This window comes from Mytilus galloprovincialis, chromosome 7 (assembly GCF_965363235.1).
Source record: "Mytilus galloprovincialis chromosome 7, xbMytGall1.hap1.1, whole genome shotgun sequence".
NCBI lineage: Eukaryota > Metazoa > Mollusca > Bivalvia > Mytilida > Mytilidae > Mytilus > Mytilus galloprovincialis.
Genome location: NC_134844.1, coordinates 7,794,216 through 7,816,535, shown reverse-complemented (window position 1 = coordinate 7,816,535; position 22,320 = coordinate 7,794,216). Strand labels below are relative to the sequence as shown.

The 22,320-nt window shown below is 31.0% G+C and overlaps 1 protein-coding gene across 1 annotated transcript; it reads right to left on the bottom strand.

The window, feature by feature from the left end:
• Positions 1 to 8,171: 8,171 nt before the first annotated feature.
• LOC143082233 (uncharacterized) lies at positions 8,172 to 17,683 on the bottom strand. The gene is made up of 2 exons (XM_076257817.1): positions 17,596 to 17,683; positions 8,172 to 8,939 (listed from the first exon to the last, which is right to left on the bottom strand). Exons 1-2 carry the CDS (start codon positions 17,661 to 17,663, stop codon positions 8,228 to 8,230), a joined length of 780 nt encoding a protein of 259 aa, XP_076113932.1. The 5' UTR covers positions 17,664 to 17,683; the 3' UTR covers positions 8,172 to 8,227.
• Between the last annotated feature and the right edge of the window lie 4,637 nt (positions 17,684 to 22,320).

Sequence of the window (22,320 nt, the reverse complement as noted above, 5' to 3'; positions counted from 1 at the left end):
CCCGGAAGGGTTGGAGATCTTTCTCCGACTAACACCCTTTACTTTGGGAAATTCCCAAAATTATACTGATAAACCTTGCAGTACGAAATTGGTATCTTAAATGTTCTGTTCTGAAAGTTCCTTTAAAAACTGTAAAATGGTTTTGGAATAGCTGATACATATATGTTCTACGTCTGATTTTTAAGGGCAATTTGATCTAAAATTTGAAAATTTGAAAAATTATTTCACCCTTTTTTAACTTAATCTTAAACATCAAACATGAATTATGGTTTTATAAAAATTTAAAGGGAATATAGCATTATTCCTTTTCATTTATAAATTTCCATATTATTTTATCTTGAAATTTCCAAATGAAGGACAAAAGGTATTAACATTATTTATCTTTATTTAAAATGTATTAACTTATCTTTTCACGTTTTTTTGTTTGTGTTGTTGGTTGCTGTTCACTTACATATATCAAAACAATCCTCAGAAAATAAAAGTGTATACTTTTAAAAAGGTATCATGATATAATTAAATTCAAAATTCAAGTTAAAAGAATGTATCCATTCCGTATCATGATATAATTAAATTCAAAATTCAAGTTAAAAGAATGTATCCATTCCGTATCATGATATAATTAAATCCAAAATTCAAGTTAAAAGAATGTATCCATTCCGTATCATGATATAATTAAATCCAAAATTCAAGTTAAAAGAATGTATCCATTCCGTATCATTGCAAAATAAGTGAAACTTCAGTACGCAGGAAGTTGTTGAGTTGTGAATCCAAAAAACACCTCACACAGTATAGCTGACCATTATTAAGCCTCAGAAACCCAATTTCAGAAATCCTTGAATTGAAGTTCCTGAGAATAAGGTGACAAAAATTTCCACCTTAGCTTTCATGTGTAAATGATACAAATGTTTGGTAAACAGGAAGTCGTTGAGTAATGAATCTGAAAATGCATCACACAGTTAAGCCGACTTCTATCAACCCTGAAACCAAATTTCAGAAATCCTTGTATTGAAGTTCCTCATGAAAAAGGTGACGAAAATTTTCAACTTAGCTATCATGTGTAAATGATACAAGTGTTCAGTAAATAGGAAGTTGTTGAGTGATGAATCTAAAAACGCCCGGCACTGTATAGCTGCATTTTATCAACACTGAACCAAATTTCAGAAATCCTTGTATTAAAATTCCCGTGTATAAGGTGACGAAAATTTTCAACTTAGCTATCATGTGTAAATGATACAAGTGTTCGGTAAACAGGAAGTTGTTGAGTGATGAATCTAAAAACGCATGACACAGTATAGCTGCATTATATCAACACTGAACCAAATTTCAGAAATCCTTGTATTCTGTATTGAAGTTCTAGAGAATAAGGTGACGAAAATTTTCAACTTAGCTATCATGTGTAAATGATACAAGTGTTAGGTATACAGGAAGTTGACGAGTGATGAATCTGAAAACGCATGGCACAGTATAGCTGCATTATATCAACACTGAGTCAAATTTCAGAAATCCTTGTATTGAAGTTCCGGAGAACAAGGTGACGAAAATTTTCAATTTAGTTAACATGTGTAAATGATACAAGTGTTCAGTAAACAGGAAGTTGTTGAGTGATGAATCTAAAAACGCATGACACAGTATAGCTGCATTATATCAACACTGAACCAAATTTCAGAAATCCTTGTATTGACGTTCCGGAGAATAAGTGACAAATTTCAGAAATCCTTGTTACGATTGTTAATGCTGCCAGACTGAATGATGGACAGACAGACAGAGGTAAAACAGTAAACCCCACTTTTTTAAAGGGTTTATTTTAATCCCCATTATTCCAGTTAAAAGAATGTATCCATTCCGTTTCATGATATCATTAAATTCCAAATTCAAGTTAAAAGAATGTATCCATTCTGTATCATGATATTATTAAATCCTCCAAATTCCAGTTAAAAGAATGTATCCATTCTGTATCATGATATAATTCATTCCCCCAGATTCAAGTTAAAAGAAATGTATCCAATCGGTATCATGATATAATTAAATCCAAATTTCAAGTTAAAAGAATGTATCCATTCCATATCATGATATAAATAAATCCCAAATTCAAGTTTAAATATTAAATGGACCCATTTCTGCATCATGATATAATTAAAACCAAAGCATTTTTTTCTTTTTTTCTATTTTTCTTAAAATCATTAGTAACATGCATATTTTTTTTTTTTTTTTTTCTATTTTTTTTTTTAAATCATTAAAAACCATCACCCATGCATTTTTTTGTTTTTTTCCCATTTTTCTTAAAATCATTAAAAACCATCACCCATGCATTTTTTTTTTTTTTTTTATATTTTTCTTAAAACTATATATATATATACACATTTGACACTATTCACATTTTCATAAATAATTTTTCTGTTTCCTTCTGAAAATCTTTAACAAAAATAATAAAATTTATAATAAACAAGAATGTGTCCACAGTACACGGATGCCCCACTCACACTATCATTTTCTATGTTTAAAGGACTGTGAAATTGGAATAAATTCTCTAATTTGGCATTAAAATTAGAATGATCTTATCAAAGGGAACATGTATACTAAGTTTCAAGTTGATTGGACTTCTACTTTATCAAAAACTACCTTGACCAAAAACTTTAACCTGAAATTTGCACTATCATTTTCTATGTTCAGTGAACCGTAAAATTGGGGTCAAAACTCTAATTTGGTATTTAAATTAGAAAGATCATATCATAGGGCACATGTATACTAAGTTTCAAGTTGATTGGACTTAAACTTCATCAAAAACTACCTTGACCAAAAACTTTAACCTGAAGCCAAAAACTTTAACCTGAAATTTGCACTATCATTTTCTATGTTCAGTGAACCGTAAAATTGGGGTCAAAACTCTAATTTGGCATTTAAATTAGAAAGATCATATCATAGGGCACATGTATACTAAGTTTCAAGTTGATTGGACTTCAACTTCATCAAAAACTACCTTGACCAAAAACTTTAACCTGAAGCCAAAAACTTTAACCTGAAATTTGCACTATCATTTTCTATGTTCAGTGAACCGTAAAATTGGGGTCAAAACTCTAATTTGGCATTTAAATTAGAAAGATCATATCATAGGGCACATGTATACTAAGTTTCAAGTTGATTGGACTTCAACTTCATCAAAAACTACCTTGACCAAAAACTTTAACCTGAAGCCAAAACTTTAACCTGAAATTTGCACTATCATTTTCTATCAGTGAACCGTAAAATTGGGGTAAAATCTCTAATTTGGCATTAAAATTAGAAAGATCATATCATAGGGAACATGTGTACCAAGTTTGAAGTCGATTGGACTTCAACTTCATCAAAAACTACCTCGACCAAAAACTTTAACCTGAAGCGGGACAGACGGACGAACGAACGGACGAACGGACGCACAGACCAGAAAACATAATGCCCCTCTACTATCGTAGGTGGGGCATAAAAAATAAAAGTTTATATGGTCATTCCCCTTTTTATTTTTTACACAAAAATTTGACAACTTAAATATGTTACATTTACAATTAAATTTACAAATGATTTAAAAATAAAAGTGTGAAAAGAGATATAGGTACCAAACTTACTTTTCTGAAACATGTGTATCCATGTCTTTGAGTTCAAAGTTCATTGTAAAGCCAATTCTGTCATTACTTTGGAGAGGAACATGTGATGTTCCTATGGATACCTTCATTACTTTGGAGAGGAACATGTGATGTTCCTATGGATACCTTCATTACTTTTGAGCGGAACATGTGATGTTCCTATTGATACCTTCATTACTTTTGAGTGGAGCATGTGATGTTCCTATGGATACCTTTATTACTTTGAAGAGGAACATATGATGTTCCTATAGAAACCTTCATTACTTTTGAGCAGAACATGTGATGTTCCTATGGATACCTTCATTACTTTTGAGCGGAACATGAAATGTTCCTATGGATACCTTCATTACTTTGAAGAGGAACATGTGATGTTCCTATGGATACCTTCATAACTTTGGAGAGGAACATGTGATGTGATGTTCCTATGGATACCTTTATTACTTTGAAGAGGAACATGTGATGTTCCTATGGATACCTTCATTACTTTGGAGAGGAACATGTGATGTGATGTTCCTATGGATACCTTTATTACTTTGAAGAGGAACATGTACTGTAATGTTCCTATGGGTATATTAATTTCTGGTAAAAATGAGACATGTTCCCATGGATACTCTAAATTCAGGGGACATCTAATTTACCAAGTTTAAAACTTTAAAAAGAAGTTTAGAAAAGGATGGAAGATCTTTTTATCACTTTATTTAAATTCTGTATCTTTAGGTTTCCCTCCCCCTTTTTTCTGTTAAAATTTGTTCTTTATTTTTTTTTTAAGTGGGGAGGCTATTTCAATTGATCTAAATTTTAATTATTTGGCTTCCATTTTCTGTTTCACTTTGAAATTTATCTAAACGAAGGAGATGTGTGAAACATATTTTGAAGGAAAATTAACAGTTATTATAAGTTTATATGAATGATTAGGATATTCTGTTTTTTTTGTAATTTGTCCTTTGTCTATTATTAATGGAAAATAACTTTAGGGATTATGTTATTGAGACAGCAATTAAACAACACAAAAAACCTGGACCCTAGAGGTCAATATAGTCTCCAACAAAAACAAGTTTCTATACTATAGGTCAAGTATGTTTTTGTGGGTTTTTTTACAACACAAAATTGTTTAAATAGAGTGAGATTTTATTTACTCAATTTTAATGAAAGGAATTCAGAAACACGCATAAATGTTTAAACCAAAGGTTTCTAATTAAATGTTCAATTCATATTTTAAAGTTTAAAAGGTACACTTTGGTTCTTATTTGACAACTTTAAGAAAGACCACTTTAATAGTTAATTTGAACAATTGAATATTCATCTTTATTAAAAACTGAAAGTTTAAACGGGAATATTTTTTCATTATCATTTCTATCCAAAATTACTGGGGTATATGTGCTCCACAAACTTCAAAGCAACAATACAATCATCACAACAATGTGATTACAACATTAACACATAACTTACTTCATTCAATGAACAGCAACTATTTCCCCATTCCCTCTTTTATCTCCCCCAGTTCACCAGACTGTGGATGTAACCTTCTCCCTCTTTTATCTCCCCAAATACACCAGGCCCTGGGATTCCCCTCTCCTTTTATATCCCCACTTCACCAGAGTCCCAAGGTTTCCCCTCCCCTTTCTTTAAGCCCTAAAATCCCAGGCCAAGGTATTTCCTTTATTCCTCCCTACCTGCCCAAAATCCAAGTCCCAGGTCTATTTTAAATAGATGTTGCTATATTTGGCTAGGGGTTAATTAAATAGAACAATGAAAGAAAACATCAGCAAGCCAGCATAAGCTTTACATGTTAATTTATATATGCAATGCTAATTATCCTATGCAGGTATGCAGGTTTATGCAGATTGTGCAGTGTTAGATACATTGTTATACTTGACTTGCCAGTGTTAACTTTGGATATACTTTATATTTTTGTAAAAAAAATGAAATTTGAATCCAGCAAGTTATGTAATAATGTTGTACTCAGACACTATAATAATGCAATATCATTCACATCAAGTTGTTGTGAGCCAAATCTTTTGCTGAATTAAAAATTTTAAACTTATTTAATTGCAAGAGAAATTTTTTAAAATTATTTTGCTTTATTATTATTTTTTTTAAAAGATATTTAGTAAATTTTGTAGACTTTTTTCTTTAAAAGATATTTAGTAAATTTTAGGACTTTTTTCTTTGAAGATATTTGGTAAATTTTGTGGACTATTTTCTTTATAGATATTTAGTAAATTTTGTGGACTTCTTTCATTATAGATATTTAGTAAATTTTGTGGACTTTTTTCTTTATAGATATTTAGTAAATATTTTGGACTTTCTTTTTGTAGTAAACTTTGTGGACTTCTTTCATTATAGATATTTAGTAAATTTTGTGGACTTTTTTCTTTATAGATATTTAGTTAATTTTGTGGACTTTCTATTTTTAGTAAATTTTGTGGACTTCTTTCATTATAGATATTTAGTAAATTTTGTGGACTTTTTTCTTTTAAAGATATTTAGTAAATTTAGTGGACTTTTTTCTGTATAGATATTTAGTAAATTTTGTGGACTTTTTTCTTTATAGATATTTAGTTAATTTTGTGGACTTTCTTTTTTTAGTAAATTTTGTGGACTTCTTTCATTATAGATATTTAGTAAATTTTGTGGACTTTTTTCATTATAGATATTTAGTAAATTTTGTGGACTTTTTTCTTTTAGAGATATTTAGTAAATTTAGTGGTCTTTTTTCTTTATAGATATTTAGTAAATTTTGTGGACTTTTTTCTTTATAGATATTTATTAAATTTTGTGGACTTTTTTCTTTATAGATATTTAGTTAATTTTGTGGACTTTCTTTTTTTAGTAAATTTTGTGGGCTTCTTTCATTATAGATATTTAGTTAATTATGTCGACTTTTTTCTTTTAGAAATATTTAGTAAATTTTGTGGACTTTTTTCTTTCGAGATATTTAGTAAATTTGTTGACTTTTTTTCTTTTAATAGATATTTATATATTTAGTAAATTTTGTCGACATTTTTCTTTATAGATATTTTGTAAATTTTGTTGATGAATTTTAAACTATAAACACTGAACAAATTGTATAGATCCCTATCTTTGTTGAAGACTATGTTGACCTAAAGACGTCTTGTTTTTGTTGTTTGTTTAGTACCCCTCATTGATTTATATATACCAAATATATTCTTTAATTTATCAGAAGCTGCCAAATTCAGATACAGAAACCTTATTTAATATTTTATTAAATTTTAAAAGAGTGGTCAAGGTTAAAATGAACAAATGTGAAATTTTTGGGATGTTTAATAGGAAATAAGTGATATTTTCATTTTTTGTTTTACTTCTGATCTGGTACTTTTTTATAAATGCTCTCAATGAATAATGAAACAGAAGTGGTAATTTTATCCTTTCATCCAGAAGTGAAAATTGCAGAAAAAATTCCCTTTATTTAAACTATGAAATTTATGTAGGGGACTTAATGTTCATTTTCTTTCTAAAGGGTGGTGACAATTTAAATGTTTTAACGGAGTCAAAGGAAATATTTTGTATTTTTCATCAAAATTTTCTGGTCGTACCTGTTCGTCCGTTCCTTTGTCTGTCTGTTCGTTTGTTTCTCTGTCACACTTCGGGTTAAAAGTTACTCTGGTATTAGATGCAACTTTTTAATTTTAAATTTTAACAGGATGTGGCTATGTATTAACTAAACGGTGGCTAATTGGCAAGCATTTTACTGCCGGTCAAATGAAGACCAAGGGATGACCATATTTCTATACCCCAGTCAACCCTTGGGGAAGGGACCTATTTTTGTTCTTATTTGTGAAAATAAGTACACATATTTAAAGCTGTTTAGCAGGAATATGCTTCTTACATGTGCTTGTTGCTTTTAAGCAATTAATCATATCTGTGATCCTGCTAACAGATACAATCATTCTGTAGAAGTAAACATTGACCTTGACCTAACACTGCATATCTTTGACCTTATATATAACCATACTTACAAATAGTTTGATCTTAACTCTATAGTAGACCTCTACCCTATAAAGGAGTAATGACCATTCTTTTCTTGTCAATGTTGACCTGAACTTTTAACCTCTAACTTATGACCAAACTTTAAACGAAAATGTTGACCTGAAATGATTGGATATCTATACTGATTGACCTTGACCTGACTGATAATTATGGTGATCCATTTTGACAGTTTAACATGTGTTGGATAAAAAGAACAGTCACCTTACAAAAACACAGACACACATTCTTTATAAATTTCCAAGTAAAGTAAATTAAACATTAAAAACTTTCAATTAAATTATACCAAAATATTTTCTTAAAACCTTTAATGATTAAATAGCCAAAATTATAAAAAAAATCTTTTGAAGTTTGAAGAAATTGTGTTACTTAGCAAAGAATGAAAATCTTTCAAAAATAAAAGGAATGACCATAAATCAAATCAAAAAGTTAGGTTTTAAAAATTAATTTTTCCAAACATTTCTTTTTAAACTAAAACAAAAATTTATACTTTTCAAAACTTTTTTTTTTAAACTAAAGCAAAAATTTATACTTTTCCAATTTTCCTTTTTTTAAGAAAATATACAAAATGTATATGTATTTACCAAAAATTAACCAAAAAATTAGACAGCTGAGACAGTTTGGTATGAAGTAACAAGGCAGCCTAGCACTCTAGCCACCTGTCTCCACCCAACAAACCTCCCAGCTGCCTCAGGGACAGGAGCAACCTCAACCACTGGAGCAGGGATTACCTCCCAGTCCAAAGGAACACCTACATCATTACCTATAACAACATAAGGTGTGACTGGTGTGGCTGGAACCTCAACCTCTTCAGGACCATACCAGACAGTCTCTTCAGCATGGTTGGTTGTTGCATCCTCATCCACTACCTCCTCGAAGAAAACAGTCTCCTCCTCTGTTGGCAGGAAAGACACGGTCTTCTCCAGGAACCAGTCGGCTGGTTCCTCCACCGTTGTGTCCATACCACACAGCAGAGACAGCTCGATGACCTCTTCGTCCTCCAGAACCGAGAGCTCCTCGCCAGCTATCTCAACCTCAACCATATCATCCTCGTCATCAGCAATGTGAATAGCTGCTTCAGGAACCATGACGGAGAATAATCGTGCCCGAGGTACAATAACTGCTTCGAAATGTTCAGGTTGATCATTTCTTGGCAGCTCAGGAGACGCAACTGGGAGAAGTACTGGTTCTGGCTCCAACCCTAAAAGACGACGAGAGCATCGTGGTGCCTCTAGTCGTGGAGCCACATATCCGTATGGCATACCAACTCGTTGGAGACGCCTGTTCATCTGGTTGTCCACGTAGGTCCTCACACTGAAATATAATATATTGAATATAATACATATTCTGCTTTCCCACTTTTTTTTATCATAACAATCACATGTCAAATTGATTATGAAACAAGGTCATTGAGATACTGTAAATTCAGAAATTATTGCATCTATTTATAATTGTGATTTTTTTAGAAAGTACCAAATTATTCATTTAAAAAAAAATCACAAATTCTGAATTTACAGTGACAAAGAAAATAAATAGAAATTGTTCACTCAGAAAATAAGAATTCATAGTTCAAGGCACAAGTAAGGTATAGGCCTTTTTCAAATTTTCATGCATGTTTTTTAAAGCATCAACATTTAAAAAACAGGCAAAAAAAGCGTACACCAAAGCGTCTTGATTGGTTGAGAGTCCTAAACAATTGGAATTCAACCGATGATGTGACGTTATTTTTACTTTGGTGTACAAGCAATTAGATTACCCATAGTTCTTTAGATTCTGAAAAGGCGAATTAAAAACAGAGCTAAGAGTTCCACATACTAAATATCAGAGTCAGAAAGGTAAATTCGATGTTTTGTCAATATACGAGTTATATTGTCTTCTATCTAATATTAACAAGTTTTCATTCAAGTTTGTGGCAAGTCCCAATTTGTCTTACTTGTGATGTCATGAATACACTTGTACCACATGTGGAGCAAGATCTGCTTACCCTTCCGGCGCACCTGAGATCACCCCTAGTTTTTGGTGGGGTTTGTGTTGCTTATTCTTTGATTTTCTATGTTGTGTCATGTGTACTATTGTTTGTCTGTTTGTCTTTTTCATTTTTAGCCATGGCGTTGTCAGTTTATTTTCGATTTATGAATTTGACTGTCTCTCTGGTATCTTTCTTCCCTTTTTTGTACATAAATTTTCACAAAATTGGTATATTTCATTAATCTGGTAATTGATTTAGCTATATTTATGAACCATCAAGTGTGATATGATATTTATCCACTAGAGGCAGTTAAATTATCAATTTAAAATGCGAGGCTCGCCCGAGCGTTTTTAATATTTAAAATTTAACTGTCAAGAGTTGATAAATATCGTATAACACAAGATTTAGTGGTGGAATCAGTTTCTCTAGAGATTTTTATGCTATAATGGAAGCAAACTCAATTATTCCTTTTTCTGCATTGATCTGTAAAAGATGTGATCTTTCTATACAACATCATCAGACGCCTTTTTTAATAAAGTCACAATAAGAAATTCAGAGGAAAGCAAGAAAATGTGACGTCATAATCGAAATTTGACCAATGAATAGCTGAGATCAAATGAACCACATGTTGATTAAATAAAAATAATCAACAGATTAGGAAAACGATAAATCAGCTTAGAATTAGAGAAATATAAATATATATATGTGCTTCATTATGACAATATATTGTAGTTTAAAATTTTAGCCATTTTGAAATCGCATCAAACATCCTGCTTTCCCTGTCTGTACCCAAAATGAAAATTATAACCTCATATTAGTGATTTAGAGTTCCATTGTTTTAGGCTATATAAGTTGTCATAATAAATTAATTTGGTGTAAGTGAAAAGATCACCTTAAAGGTTTAAATTCCAGTTTATAAGGCATATTCTGAACTGTGACAATTATTTAGGAACATTTCTGCAAATAGTCTTTCACAAGACAGCTGAGGAGTATATTTTTTTTTTTTTGTATTGTTTTGCATATTTATGTTTTTTTGCAAATGCAATTATTCATTTCTATTTTAGTACACAGCTGTATCCTGTATTTGTTTGGAAAGAATATTCATGTTTATTCTATTTCCAGTTTTGCCCACTGGCCAGAATATTTCTTTCTCAAATACTTCCAACCCACACTGCACCTTAAAAAAATCTTTAATCCTGTGATTGTCATTGTTTTTAATTCATAATGTTACTGTCTTAATCAGGCTATTCAACAAAAGTGTTTCATATTTTGTCATCTTGGACTTTCAGATATAACACTTCAGCATAGGATTTTGTTGTTTTTTGAAGGTTATATGTAAAAAGAGATCTCCTATTAATAGTCCAGCTATCTTTATTCTAGGGTGTTAATATTTGTATTAATGACAATCATACCATTTATATCTAGATAATATAAAGAATGGCTGGAAAAACATTCAAGAACCATTCTTTAACATTTCCAATTCTGATCATGGTGACCGATGTTCATGAGGCAAACATTTTAAAGGGGAACCATACCCGTAGCCAGGGGGGTTAAAAAGGGGGGGTTCCAAACCCAGAGTAAAGGGGGGGTACCAACTATATGCTCCCATTCAAATGCATTGATCGGCCAAAAAAAAGGGGGGTTCCAATTTATTTTAGTGGGTATCAATTTTCATGTATTAAGGAAAACTTGCTTTTCATGGATATTTGATTTCGTGGTTTTTCCAGTCTTTCCATGCAAACCCTATAGAAAATTTGTAATTTGTTAAACATTTCATTTGTGGTGCAATGGTAAATGCTACAAAACCACAAAAACTTGTATCCAACAATAATAATGAATCCAGAGTATACAAAATATTTGCTTATAATTGACAGAAAAAGAAGGGGAGTCTCTGACTGTACATGAAATTTTGAAATTTTGAAAGTTTAATGATAATAATTTGACCATCTAAAACTTGAAATAAAGGTTTTAACTGTCAAAAAATTAAGAGTTGTTTTTCAGAAAAATCTGTTTAAAATCAAGGGGAGATAATTGTATCAAAATTTACAGGACAAATTGAATAGTAAGTAAGGCATGTGACCCCTATCGTCTTTTTATTTGTTATTTTTCTGTGCAATTTATAAAATGAATTACTCTCATTGAATCATTACCAATTCTATTGTTTAATGTTTTCTCTATAAGGGAATGAAATGCTTCTCTGAGAACAACTAGGTACACCTGCAGAGGTCCAACCCTGAACCCTGATTAAATGTAGTCAAAGAACTTGAAATCGGTTATAAAAATTATATTCAATTAAAGATTTTTGCTGTTGTGTAATACACTGTGCTGTTGCTCAATACTTAGGCAGCAACCATTTGATTTTCTGGGGGGGGGGGGGGGGGGCTATGGTTTTTTTTGGAAAAAAAACCTTGTTCCAAAAAAAACCTTGTCGTGAAAAAAATAGATGGCGAAAAAAAAAAATTGTCCAGAAAAAAAAACCATAGCCCCCCCCCAGAAAATCAAATGGTTGCTGCCTTAGTAAATCTGTTGTCAGACTCAACAATTAAAGTTAAATTTGATCTCAATATCAATAAAAAGAAAATTATGAAAATCAAGAGAGCTTACATCAATAGATATAAATAATTCACTTAAGTTTCATAAGAATTGCTGAAAGCATTGGGAGTTTTTTTCCGGAAAACTGGAAAATACCCCTTTTTTATGAATAAAACCCTGCAACTTAGAAACTTAAAATCTAACATCTTGTTGATTTCAAAACAGATAAGTGTCTTTACTTTACATGTTATTTTTGGCATGTCTGCTTATACATGTACAAAGACATTTGAAAACAAAACTTCTACATTAGAATGCCTTAGTAAAGTCCCCTTAAGATTGTACCCAACACATTAACTAAAATAAAATTTGGCTTGTTTAATTTTCATAAAATTTTGACACAATATTAGCTTTGACCCTTTGAAAAAAATATAAAAAGGGTGCTATAAGCACACTCATGATACGCCTGCTGTAGCATAGGTCAATAGATATAAACAATTCACCAAATTTTCATTAAAGTTGATGGAATCCTTTTTGAGTGATTGTCCGAAAACTGGACAATCACCCTTTATTTAAGAATAAAACTTCATAACATGAATCTGAAATCTGAAATTTATAAAAATCGAAAAGGGAGCTTTACGTCAATAGATATAAACAATTCAACAAAGTTTCATAAAAATTGGTTGAAGCGATTTTTAGTAATTGTCCGAAGTGTGGACTTCAACCAATCACTTTCTTGGAAAAATTTCATTGGATATACATAGCATTTTGACAAACACTAATTTTGATCATTGAGAACTTTCTTAACAATACAATATGATTAACGATTTAGCTGAATTTACAGAGTTATCTCCCTGTAGTGTTGGGTATCACCATAATGTCAGATATTTACTCAGTCTCTCCAGGTCCCAAGTTTATCATCTTATCATATAATGATAAAGGGTCAAAATTGTTGCTGTGTTTTTTATTCAATTATCTTAATATGGGCAGGTTTGCATTCAAAAGACTACTTATAAATCTTGAACTTGATGAATGCTAGAATTATTGGGCATACATTTTCTGATAGGTAAAATGTACAAAACAATTTTCATCTGTATCCTGACCTGGATGAAGATTCTTTGGTTACTCATTATATTGGCCAGTTTGAAATAAAAACAAGACTTATAATAATGACATCAATATATGAATACGTCATAAATAAATAAGACTATTCTCTGCTCCTCCGGAATATATCTATTTGCAACTTAGAAAATATTTTAGTCAGGGTATATTTTTGGAGACAAAATTTATTCCTTTTCATCAATCAATCTTGTTAGTTGGTGGATAGTGGGAAACAATGAAAACAAGAGACAGCAAACCAGATTGTCTTGCAGAGATCAAACAGTTGAGCAAGTGTATAAACAACATTTAATCTTAAAACAGCTCTCAATTTGAATTTTGATTGAATATTTGATACAGCATGGGTTTTTTTTGTCTGTTTCGTCAACATTTGACATTTTAATTTTCCAAGTTATGGTACACAATTTTTTCAATCTTTTAAGAACCATAACTCAATTTTTCAATCTTTCAAGAATCATAACTCCAGATCAATATAAGTGAAAATCATGAATATCAAAGTTGACCATCATTTTGTCATCAGTAACAACATATTAAAATTTAATAAGCATGGGTTGAATGGTCCATGAGTAAATGCAGACACAACCAGAAACACGATTTTTTTAATATTTCAAGAACTGTAACTCCTGATCGATAAAAGCAAAAATCCTCATTATACTGCTTGACTTCCATTTTGTCATCAGTAACACCATATATAAATTTGAAAAGCTTTGCTTGAACAGTGTTAATGAGTAAATGCATGACACGATTGGAAACACATTTTTCAATCTTTCAAGAACCATAACTCCTAAAACAGGAAAAGTCAAAATCATCATTATTGAACTTGACCTCAATTTGGTTGTCAGTAACAACATATTATTAATAAAAGCTTTGGTTGAACAGTTCATGAGTAAGTGCACGGACAACATTTGGCGGCTGCCCGCCTGACCAACCCCCATACATCCCCAAATCAATAACCAACATTTTATAAAATTCTATGAAGGATATTGATGTCTAATTAATTTTAATCAAAGACTTTAAATGTAAACTACAAATAAATGAAGAATTTGTCCATGAGACTTAGATGATATAACATTATAATGGGACATAACTCAAGAATGGTAAAATTTGTTAGAACCCCTCCTTTTTTGGGGACGATCAATGCATTTGAATGGGAGCATATAGTTGGAACCCCCCCACCCCCCTTTTACAATCCCCCCTGCTTATACTCATAAACAAGCTTCTGTCCAAGTTTGGTACAAATCTAGGATAGTTTAAGAAATTTTTTTAATGTTAGTCATATGAAACGAGAGACAAGATGAAAATTAATATTATTCCAATTCTTGAACCAATGCATATACAGATAAACTTAGTCTTTTGTGCACGATTTTATCATTTTTTAGCACATAAATTTCGTAAAATCGTCAATTTTTTTCTGTACAGTCAGTGTTGTTGTGAAAATATGGCAGGTAATTAAAGTTCGTGTTGTGAAGCCGCAGTTTCACGATTGACACCTGTTTGTCAACAATCAACAAAAAAGCATGGGTATTGAGCACATGTTTAACATGTACAATCATATAATAGCTTATTTCAGTGACAGATCCATGCTTATTGCGATCACTAGATTTTTACAAACTAGAGGCTCTCAGGAGACTGTGTCGTTCACCTGATTCTACTTGGGATTTTGAAATAATATGGAAAAATGGAAAAATTGTAACAGAAACTTATAATGATGTTTGACGCCAAATTTGGTTTAATATTGCTTTGTTTGCATTCATACCATTCAGACATTTGTATGTTTTTTTACATAGGGTCCTGTGTTTAATTAAGTCCCCTGCTGGCGGCCCTCTTGGATAATGGATCGGCTACAAAGTAACAAAACTTGGTCAGAATCTCATAAAGAACATTCATGTCATGTTTGGTTTCATTCCATTCAGTAGTTCTCTAAAAGAAGATATTTGTATGTATTTCCCATGGGGTCCTTTGTTAAACTAAGTCCCCCGCTGGCAGCCATCTTGGATGATGGATCGGCTACAAAGTAACAACACATGGTTAGCCCCTCATAAGGAACATTCATGCTATATTTGGTGCCATTCCATTGAGCGGTTATCTAGAAGAAGTTCAAAATGTGAAAAGTTAACGATGACGACGGACCAGACGACAGATGCCAAGTGATGAGAAAAGCTCACTTGGCCCTTCGGACAATAGTCCTAAGTTGACTAAATGCAGAAATGATGCTCAATAGCTAATGGATACATTTAAAATACAACTGGCATATATTAAAATCATAATGGTGCTACATGTATGTGGAAAATGTTTTATCAGTTTTCATGAGCTAAACTAGCAGCCATTTATCCATACAATGGCTTCCAGTTTGATGATTGTAAAAATTAGCTGGCTTAATGGGGAGATAATTTTGAAGAATTCGAATACCGACTGTCCATTTTTGTACTTTAATATTAAATCCTTTTTAGAAGACAAAAGTTGTCACAATTTTATGCAGTTCTTTTTGAGCTTTTTATATACATGTACATGTACTGTGTATACATGGGTCATGAAGTTAACTGATTTTGAAAACTAATTATTGACTTTAATAAGTCATTATATTTCCATGTCAGATATTATTTGTTTAACATTGACAAGTGTAAGGAGATAATAACACATGAAACATTCAAACTTTTATATTGGTTTACAAGTCGTAAAATTAGCCAACGCTGTTAAATTATCGACTTGAATAGATCCATGACAACTTTTTTATTTCGGTCCACTCTATTTTGTTTAAAATTAAATGAATTGTTGAAGCAATATTTTGTTTAAAGGGGAGACAAAAAATGAAACTTGCAAATTAAGTCCCCTTTATTTTTTAATCCTTAAGCAAAATAACAAATTTATGTCTGAAATTCCTTTAAATCTTTTAAAACAATTTGTTAAACATTTGATTTTTTTCCACTTTAACTGTGGAATTGTAACCTATATTTCTCCTTAAAATAAAATCTACATCAAAGAAAAAGTTTGATAGTGAAAATATGTTAAAACCTTTTTTCTCTCTCACTCAATACTGTTGACATATTAATCATAAATGCTTTTTTTGACGGGGTTGGGTGAATTTGTCAGAAGTTCATGATCAGAAGTCTTAACAATTGTAAAATAGATTTATTAATTTTGAGGTGGATTTTTTTCATAAACACCCAATCATGTACATATTTCAAAAACATCCAAGAGTGTCTAAAGTGTGGAAATGGATTAATATAAGTTGCAACAACTTGTTTCCCAATCAAATGTAAGTAAATAATTTTTTAATATGTTTAAACTTAAAACTAAGAAAAGAGCACTTTTTAAAATAACACAAAAAAAAAGAACATTAGATGACCTAATCCGAAATAATTTTTTTTGTTCACTTTGAGTCTAGGTCCCGTGATAATCTTGACTGGATTTGATTTCTAACAACTGTTATTAAACCAACACTTTTTAATTAAGGTGAAACCGAGATGAAAAAAGAAATGAATTCATGTAAACTTTCTTATACAGTGGTAATGTCTTGGCAATTATCAATATGCAGTGCCCACACTTTTTATATGTTTATGAATCTTATATAATGTTTTAAAAACTTTAACTGTAGACTGTACATGTACATATGTAATGTTAACTTGATGAAAAACGAAGTCCATTTATAAGTAAAATACAAATAAACAGGTACAAAATTTTAAATTTCCTTCTAGATAATAACTTTTGATCATAAACAAGCATCTGTTCAAGTTTGGTACAAATCCAAAATAGTAAAAGAAAGTTATTAAAATTTTAATAACTTTAACCACAGAGTGAATGTGTTGTTTCCTGGCATTAAAATCTAAGTCCATTTATAAGTAAAATAGGGAAAAAATGGTATTTTGTTTTTATAAAATTTACATCTGGATACTATCTTATGATCATAAACAAGCTTCTGTCCAAGTTTGGTTGAAATCCAGTATAGTTTATAAAAACTATTAAAGTTTTAAAAACTTTAAAACACAGAAATTAAACTAAGAATGACCATGGGTGCAAAATACTATATAAGTTTTGTGTGTTTCTGTAGGGAGTTTATTTTGCACCCTTGAACTATGTATCAAGAGACCGTATGGGCTTTGCTCATTGTTGAAGGCCGTACGGTTACCTATATAGTTGTTAATGTGTGTGTCATTTTGGTCTTTTGTGGATAGTTGTCTCATTGGCAATCATACCACATCTTCCTTTTTATATATTACATACAATGTAGCACCATTTCATCTTTTTCACAAGAATGTGCAATAATCTACTGGTCAGTACCACTTTTTGCTTGTTTACTAATTCATTGAGGTTACATTTTTCTATAAAAAGAGATTGTAAAATAATACAACTTACCGTGGAGCAACTGGAGGTAGGCCGTTTCCTAAAACTGCTACCAAGTCGTTTACTGCGTTCATTGCCATGTCTCTATGTTATTCGCTATATGTGGGCTGAAAACAAAAATTGAAACCAATGGTGAAAATTTGTTCATGAAAAAATACAATCTAAAAAATATATGAAACAATCCTCAAATCTAACCACTTATTGTTAAGTTTTTACTTTTTTTATAACAAATTTAAACACGCACCTTTAAGAAGTTGATAAAAATATGAATTTTCTCAACCCAAAAAAGATAATTAATTAATCAACCCAACCAAAATAAAGACATAGATTTTTTTTTAAAATGTGACAAAAAAAAAGAGCAAAACTGAAAAGAAACAAAAAATTATTTAAATTCAAGGATTGCTTCTAATGACATGACCACCTGACCACTGAATTCAACCAATCCTATGGCAGTTCATCCTGTTTTGTAACCCAAAACCACAGTAACTGAAGACTTAAGGAGAAAAGGAATTCTGTTTACACAAAAAAAATGTAATTTTCTCAACAAAAAAAAGAAACCTATAAAAATATGTATTCAAATAATTGACCCAAGTCTACATATCTACTGAAATGACTGTTAAATAAAATTTTAAAACTATTTAATTACCAATTTAATGACCAAAAATTAGAAAATTCATTGTTTTTGTAAACAATTGCAGATTGTTATAAATATTAAAATTTGAACGTACAAATTTCAAAATTATCAATTTTTACTTTTTCTGTTTTTATTTTCAAGCACAAAATAAAGAATTTAAATGAAAAATTATCCCTAATTATTTATATTTATTTTTAGAAATTTTTGCATAAGATATTCCTCCTCCTAAAACTGATGCATTTGATGAACATGTAGTCCAAGGACAGACAACACTATATAAAAAGTACATCAGCTGCCATTCACCAGTATGCTGCTTCATTTGTTAAAAAGTCATGGTCATGGAGGGTGGACTCAACAACTGTATGACAGATACATATATGTATATAATGGTTTTTTTCTGTATGATGTATTGTAAAATTATTATGTTGATTTATGTATGCCTTCAACCCATATGGGTAAAAATGTACATATATAATTACATTAGATGTATGTTTCATTATAATACTTTGTTATGATTGGCTAACTGCACATCACGTGTTATTCCTTTAGCAATTGCATTACTCAATAAAACTTTTCATTCATGATAACACGTGGTCCCACAATAAAGTGCATAGGTGAATTAAGTAAAACAATTATAAAATTTGTGTTTTCATGATCATAGTTAAAAATGTAATTATAAGTATTGAATGCTTCTTTTTGTAACTTCATAGGGTTGTAAAAGCGTTGAACATGCGCATATTTTTAGAATTTTTATGATTAGCGCGGAAACAGAATGTACTTCGGTCAAAGCTTTAACACCCCAATGAAGTTACAAAAAGAAGCCTTCAATTCTTAAATATTGTAGTTTGTCAGTAATCTCCAAACTTTCTACAACAGCTTGACACATCTCCAGCCAGTAGTATTTGCATTTTGGTATAAATATTCATTACTACAAATGATTATAAACACAGCAAAAATTAGATGTAAAATAGAAGTGTTTTGCTTGTATGTACATGTATATTACATTTAACTGTGTTTTAAAGAGGTTTGTTTTGCATAGATTTAAGTTTGTTATGTATTGATTTAATATTTCTGTGAATTTGCCATTACTTTGTCTGATCATCTTCGACTTGTGGTCAGTGATTTTGCATAATATTAATTTGTCAAGTCTCTCTTTGGCTAGTGGTCAGTGACTTTGCATATAATTTGTCAAGTCTCTCTTCGGCTAGTGGTTGGTGATTTTGACATTATTTTGTCCGTCCCTCTTCGACTTATTGAGTTTTAATTCTCCCTTTACATGTATCTTCAACCTAATTTGTTTTACGATCATGACAGTTATCTCATATATATCTCTCAACAATTTTATATAGGTGTATATTTCATTTTTTTTTAAGGAATTCTTTGTACAAAATCTGAATATGCTCAATATTTGATCAGTCCTAAAGAAAAACTTATCAAATAATATATTTTAATCATTGCTGAGGGTTGTGAAGCCAGAAATTATAGAAAAATATTTATCTCCAAATTGCATTTTTCAATCTTTAATTGCACAAAACAAATTAAAAGTAAACTAAGGCAGCAACCATTTGATTTTCTGGGGAGGGGGGGGCTATGGTTGCTGCCTAACTGTTCATTAAATTTTGAAAATTAATAAAAAATTGCATAAAAATAAGTTTCAGAACTCTCAGTAAAATTTTAAATACCACAGAGGAGGGAAACAAAAAGACAGGTCTTGAGCAACATAAATATGAAAACTAAGTGTTAAAAATTTAGCAAATTTGTGCCAAATTGTTACATGTATTAAAAGCATCAAAATTTTTTGACTGCATACTTTGCTTTTCCTTGTTATTTTTGTGTTTTTCCATTATTGATTTTCATACAAAAAAAATCCTCTGTACGGTATTTAAAACAATATAGAGCTATACTCATGAAATGATCAAGTTGTCAGCAGTCCAAAATCATGAAGATGTCCACATCTCTGTAGTTGCATCTTTTAACAAAACATGTACACATCAACCATATTCTTGTTCATTTTTGAATCTACATCAGTTTTACGAAATCACGAACATAAAAATCAACAACAGAAAATAAACATGTTATCACTTTAATTACCTATTTTAATTTGCAAAGATTGCCGGCGCGAAATCTGTTTTATACCCCGAGATCACATGACCAAAAATTAGAGTTTTGGACCGTAAAGTGTATACTTCACAATATATATACACAATTAACAGAGTTCAAATTCGGAATCCCCTTAAAAAAATTCAAAAAACAATCATGATAAATAAAAATAATAATCAAAATGTTAATTTCAACCTGTTAGCGGATAAAAAGAAATGGGTTGCCTGAATCGACAATGACCTTGAACTTTGTTTGATAACTCAGAAACTGCATATATAATCCGATTTTCTAGTTCCCTGCTTTAAAAGGATCGGAGTAACCATAAGAAATTGACTGACTCTTATTACTTATTTCTTTTTTTAAATGCTTGAAAGATGCAAAAACGATAATCATAATCTAATCAGTATAGTAAAGAACAGAACACCAGGAAGACCCTCCCCCCCCAAAAAAAAACAACCAAAAAAAAAAAAAACATAAAAAAAAACAACAACAAAATACTTAGTTTTGACAAGAATACGAGTAAGATCTTTCTAATAATAATTAATTTTTCAAGTTAGCGGTATTATTTGTTATAATAATGCACATTTTTGTTTTGTTTGGAATTAATTATTTTTTTGGTGTTTGGAGGCGGGCTTGGTAATGTTGCTGTCTCTTTCCATTTTGGAAGTTAAGTATATATGGGGCGTGAAAGTAACCATCAAGTAACAAGTGAAGCGAAGTTTCAAACAAAAGATGAAATCGAAAAAGTCGAACAACAGCCCACAAAAAAGAGACACTGAGAAACATGAACCATACAGAAAAAAAAACCGAGAAGATCTCAGGTCGCGAGGGCGGATCCAGCCATTTTAAAGAGAGGGTTTACCAACCCAGGATAAAGGGGGAGTTCTAAACACATGTCCCAATTCAAATGCATTGATCGTTCAAAAAAAGGAGGGTAAGGTCAAATTGTGTTGTTATTTTTAAATGGACTTTCTCCGGCACACACGTGACAAACAACACTTTCAAGAATTACTCTTGTGCCTCGTTCAACGAGTCCACTTGTTTTACATCAGTATCATAAAACCAATTATAAAAAAGAAGATGTGGTATGATTGCCAATGAGACAACTCTCCACAAGAGACCAAAATGACACAGAAATTAACAACTATAGGTCACCGTAGGCCTTCAACAATGAACAAAGCCCATACCGCATAGTCAGCTATAAAAGGTCCCGAAACGAAAATGTAAAACAATTTAAACGAGAAAACTAACGGCCTTATGTAACCTGAACAGTTGGGGCAAATTTGGACACAGTATTCAAGCTTGATACTGTCTGAATTTGGATTGTGATCAAATATTTGACATAGTATAGGTTTCTGACACATAACAAATGTCAAGATCTTACAAATCTATACTGTGCAATTAAAGATTTCAAAATTTGAAATTTTCAAAAAATTCCAAAAAAAATGTGAACCCCTTAAAAAAAATAGAACCCCCCAAACTTTTAACCTCCCCTGGAGCATTAATCCCCACACTGAATCCCAGCCTTTACTTTGTAGTATGGAACCTTGCAATACAATTTCAGAGAGATCCATACTCTTAAACACAAGTTATTGTCTCGAAACTAGAAAATGCTTGTTTTTGGCCCCTAATACCTGCATGTATTGGTCAATTACCCACAAACTAAGCCTTCTTTTTATGATATGGAACCTTGTGGTACAATGTCAGAGAGATCTATAAACTTACACACAAGTTATTGTCCAGAAACTACAAAAATACTTGTTTTTGGTCCCTTTTTGGTTCTTAATTACTAAACTGTTGGCACCATAACCGCCAAAATGAATCCAAACCTTCTACTTGTGGACTTAAATATTGTGGTACAATTTCAGAGCAATTGAAATACTTTTACACAAGTAATTAACCTTAAGGTGGAAAAATCCTTGTGTTGGCCCCTTTTGGGCCCCTAATTCCTAAACTGTTGGGACCATCGTCTTCAAAATCAATCCCAACCTTCCTTTTGTAAT

Coding starts and splice junctions, on each gene's coding strand:
- LOC143082233 (XM_076257817.1), bottom strand. CDS start 17,663: ATGGCAATGAACGCAGTAAACGACTTGGTAGCAGTTTTAGGAAACGGC. Junction 8,940..17,595: donor CTACCTCCAGTTGCTCCACG/GTAAGTTGTATT, acceptor ATTATATTTCAG/TGTGAGGACCTACGTGGACA.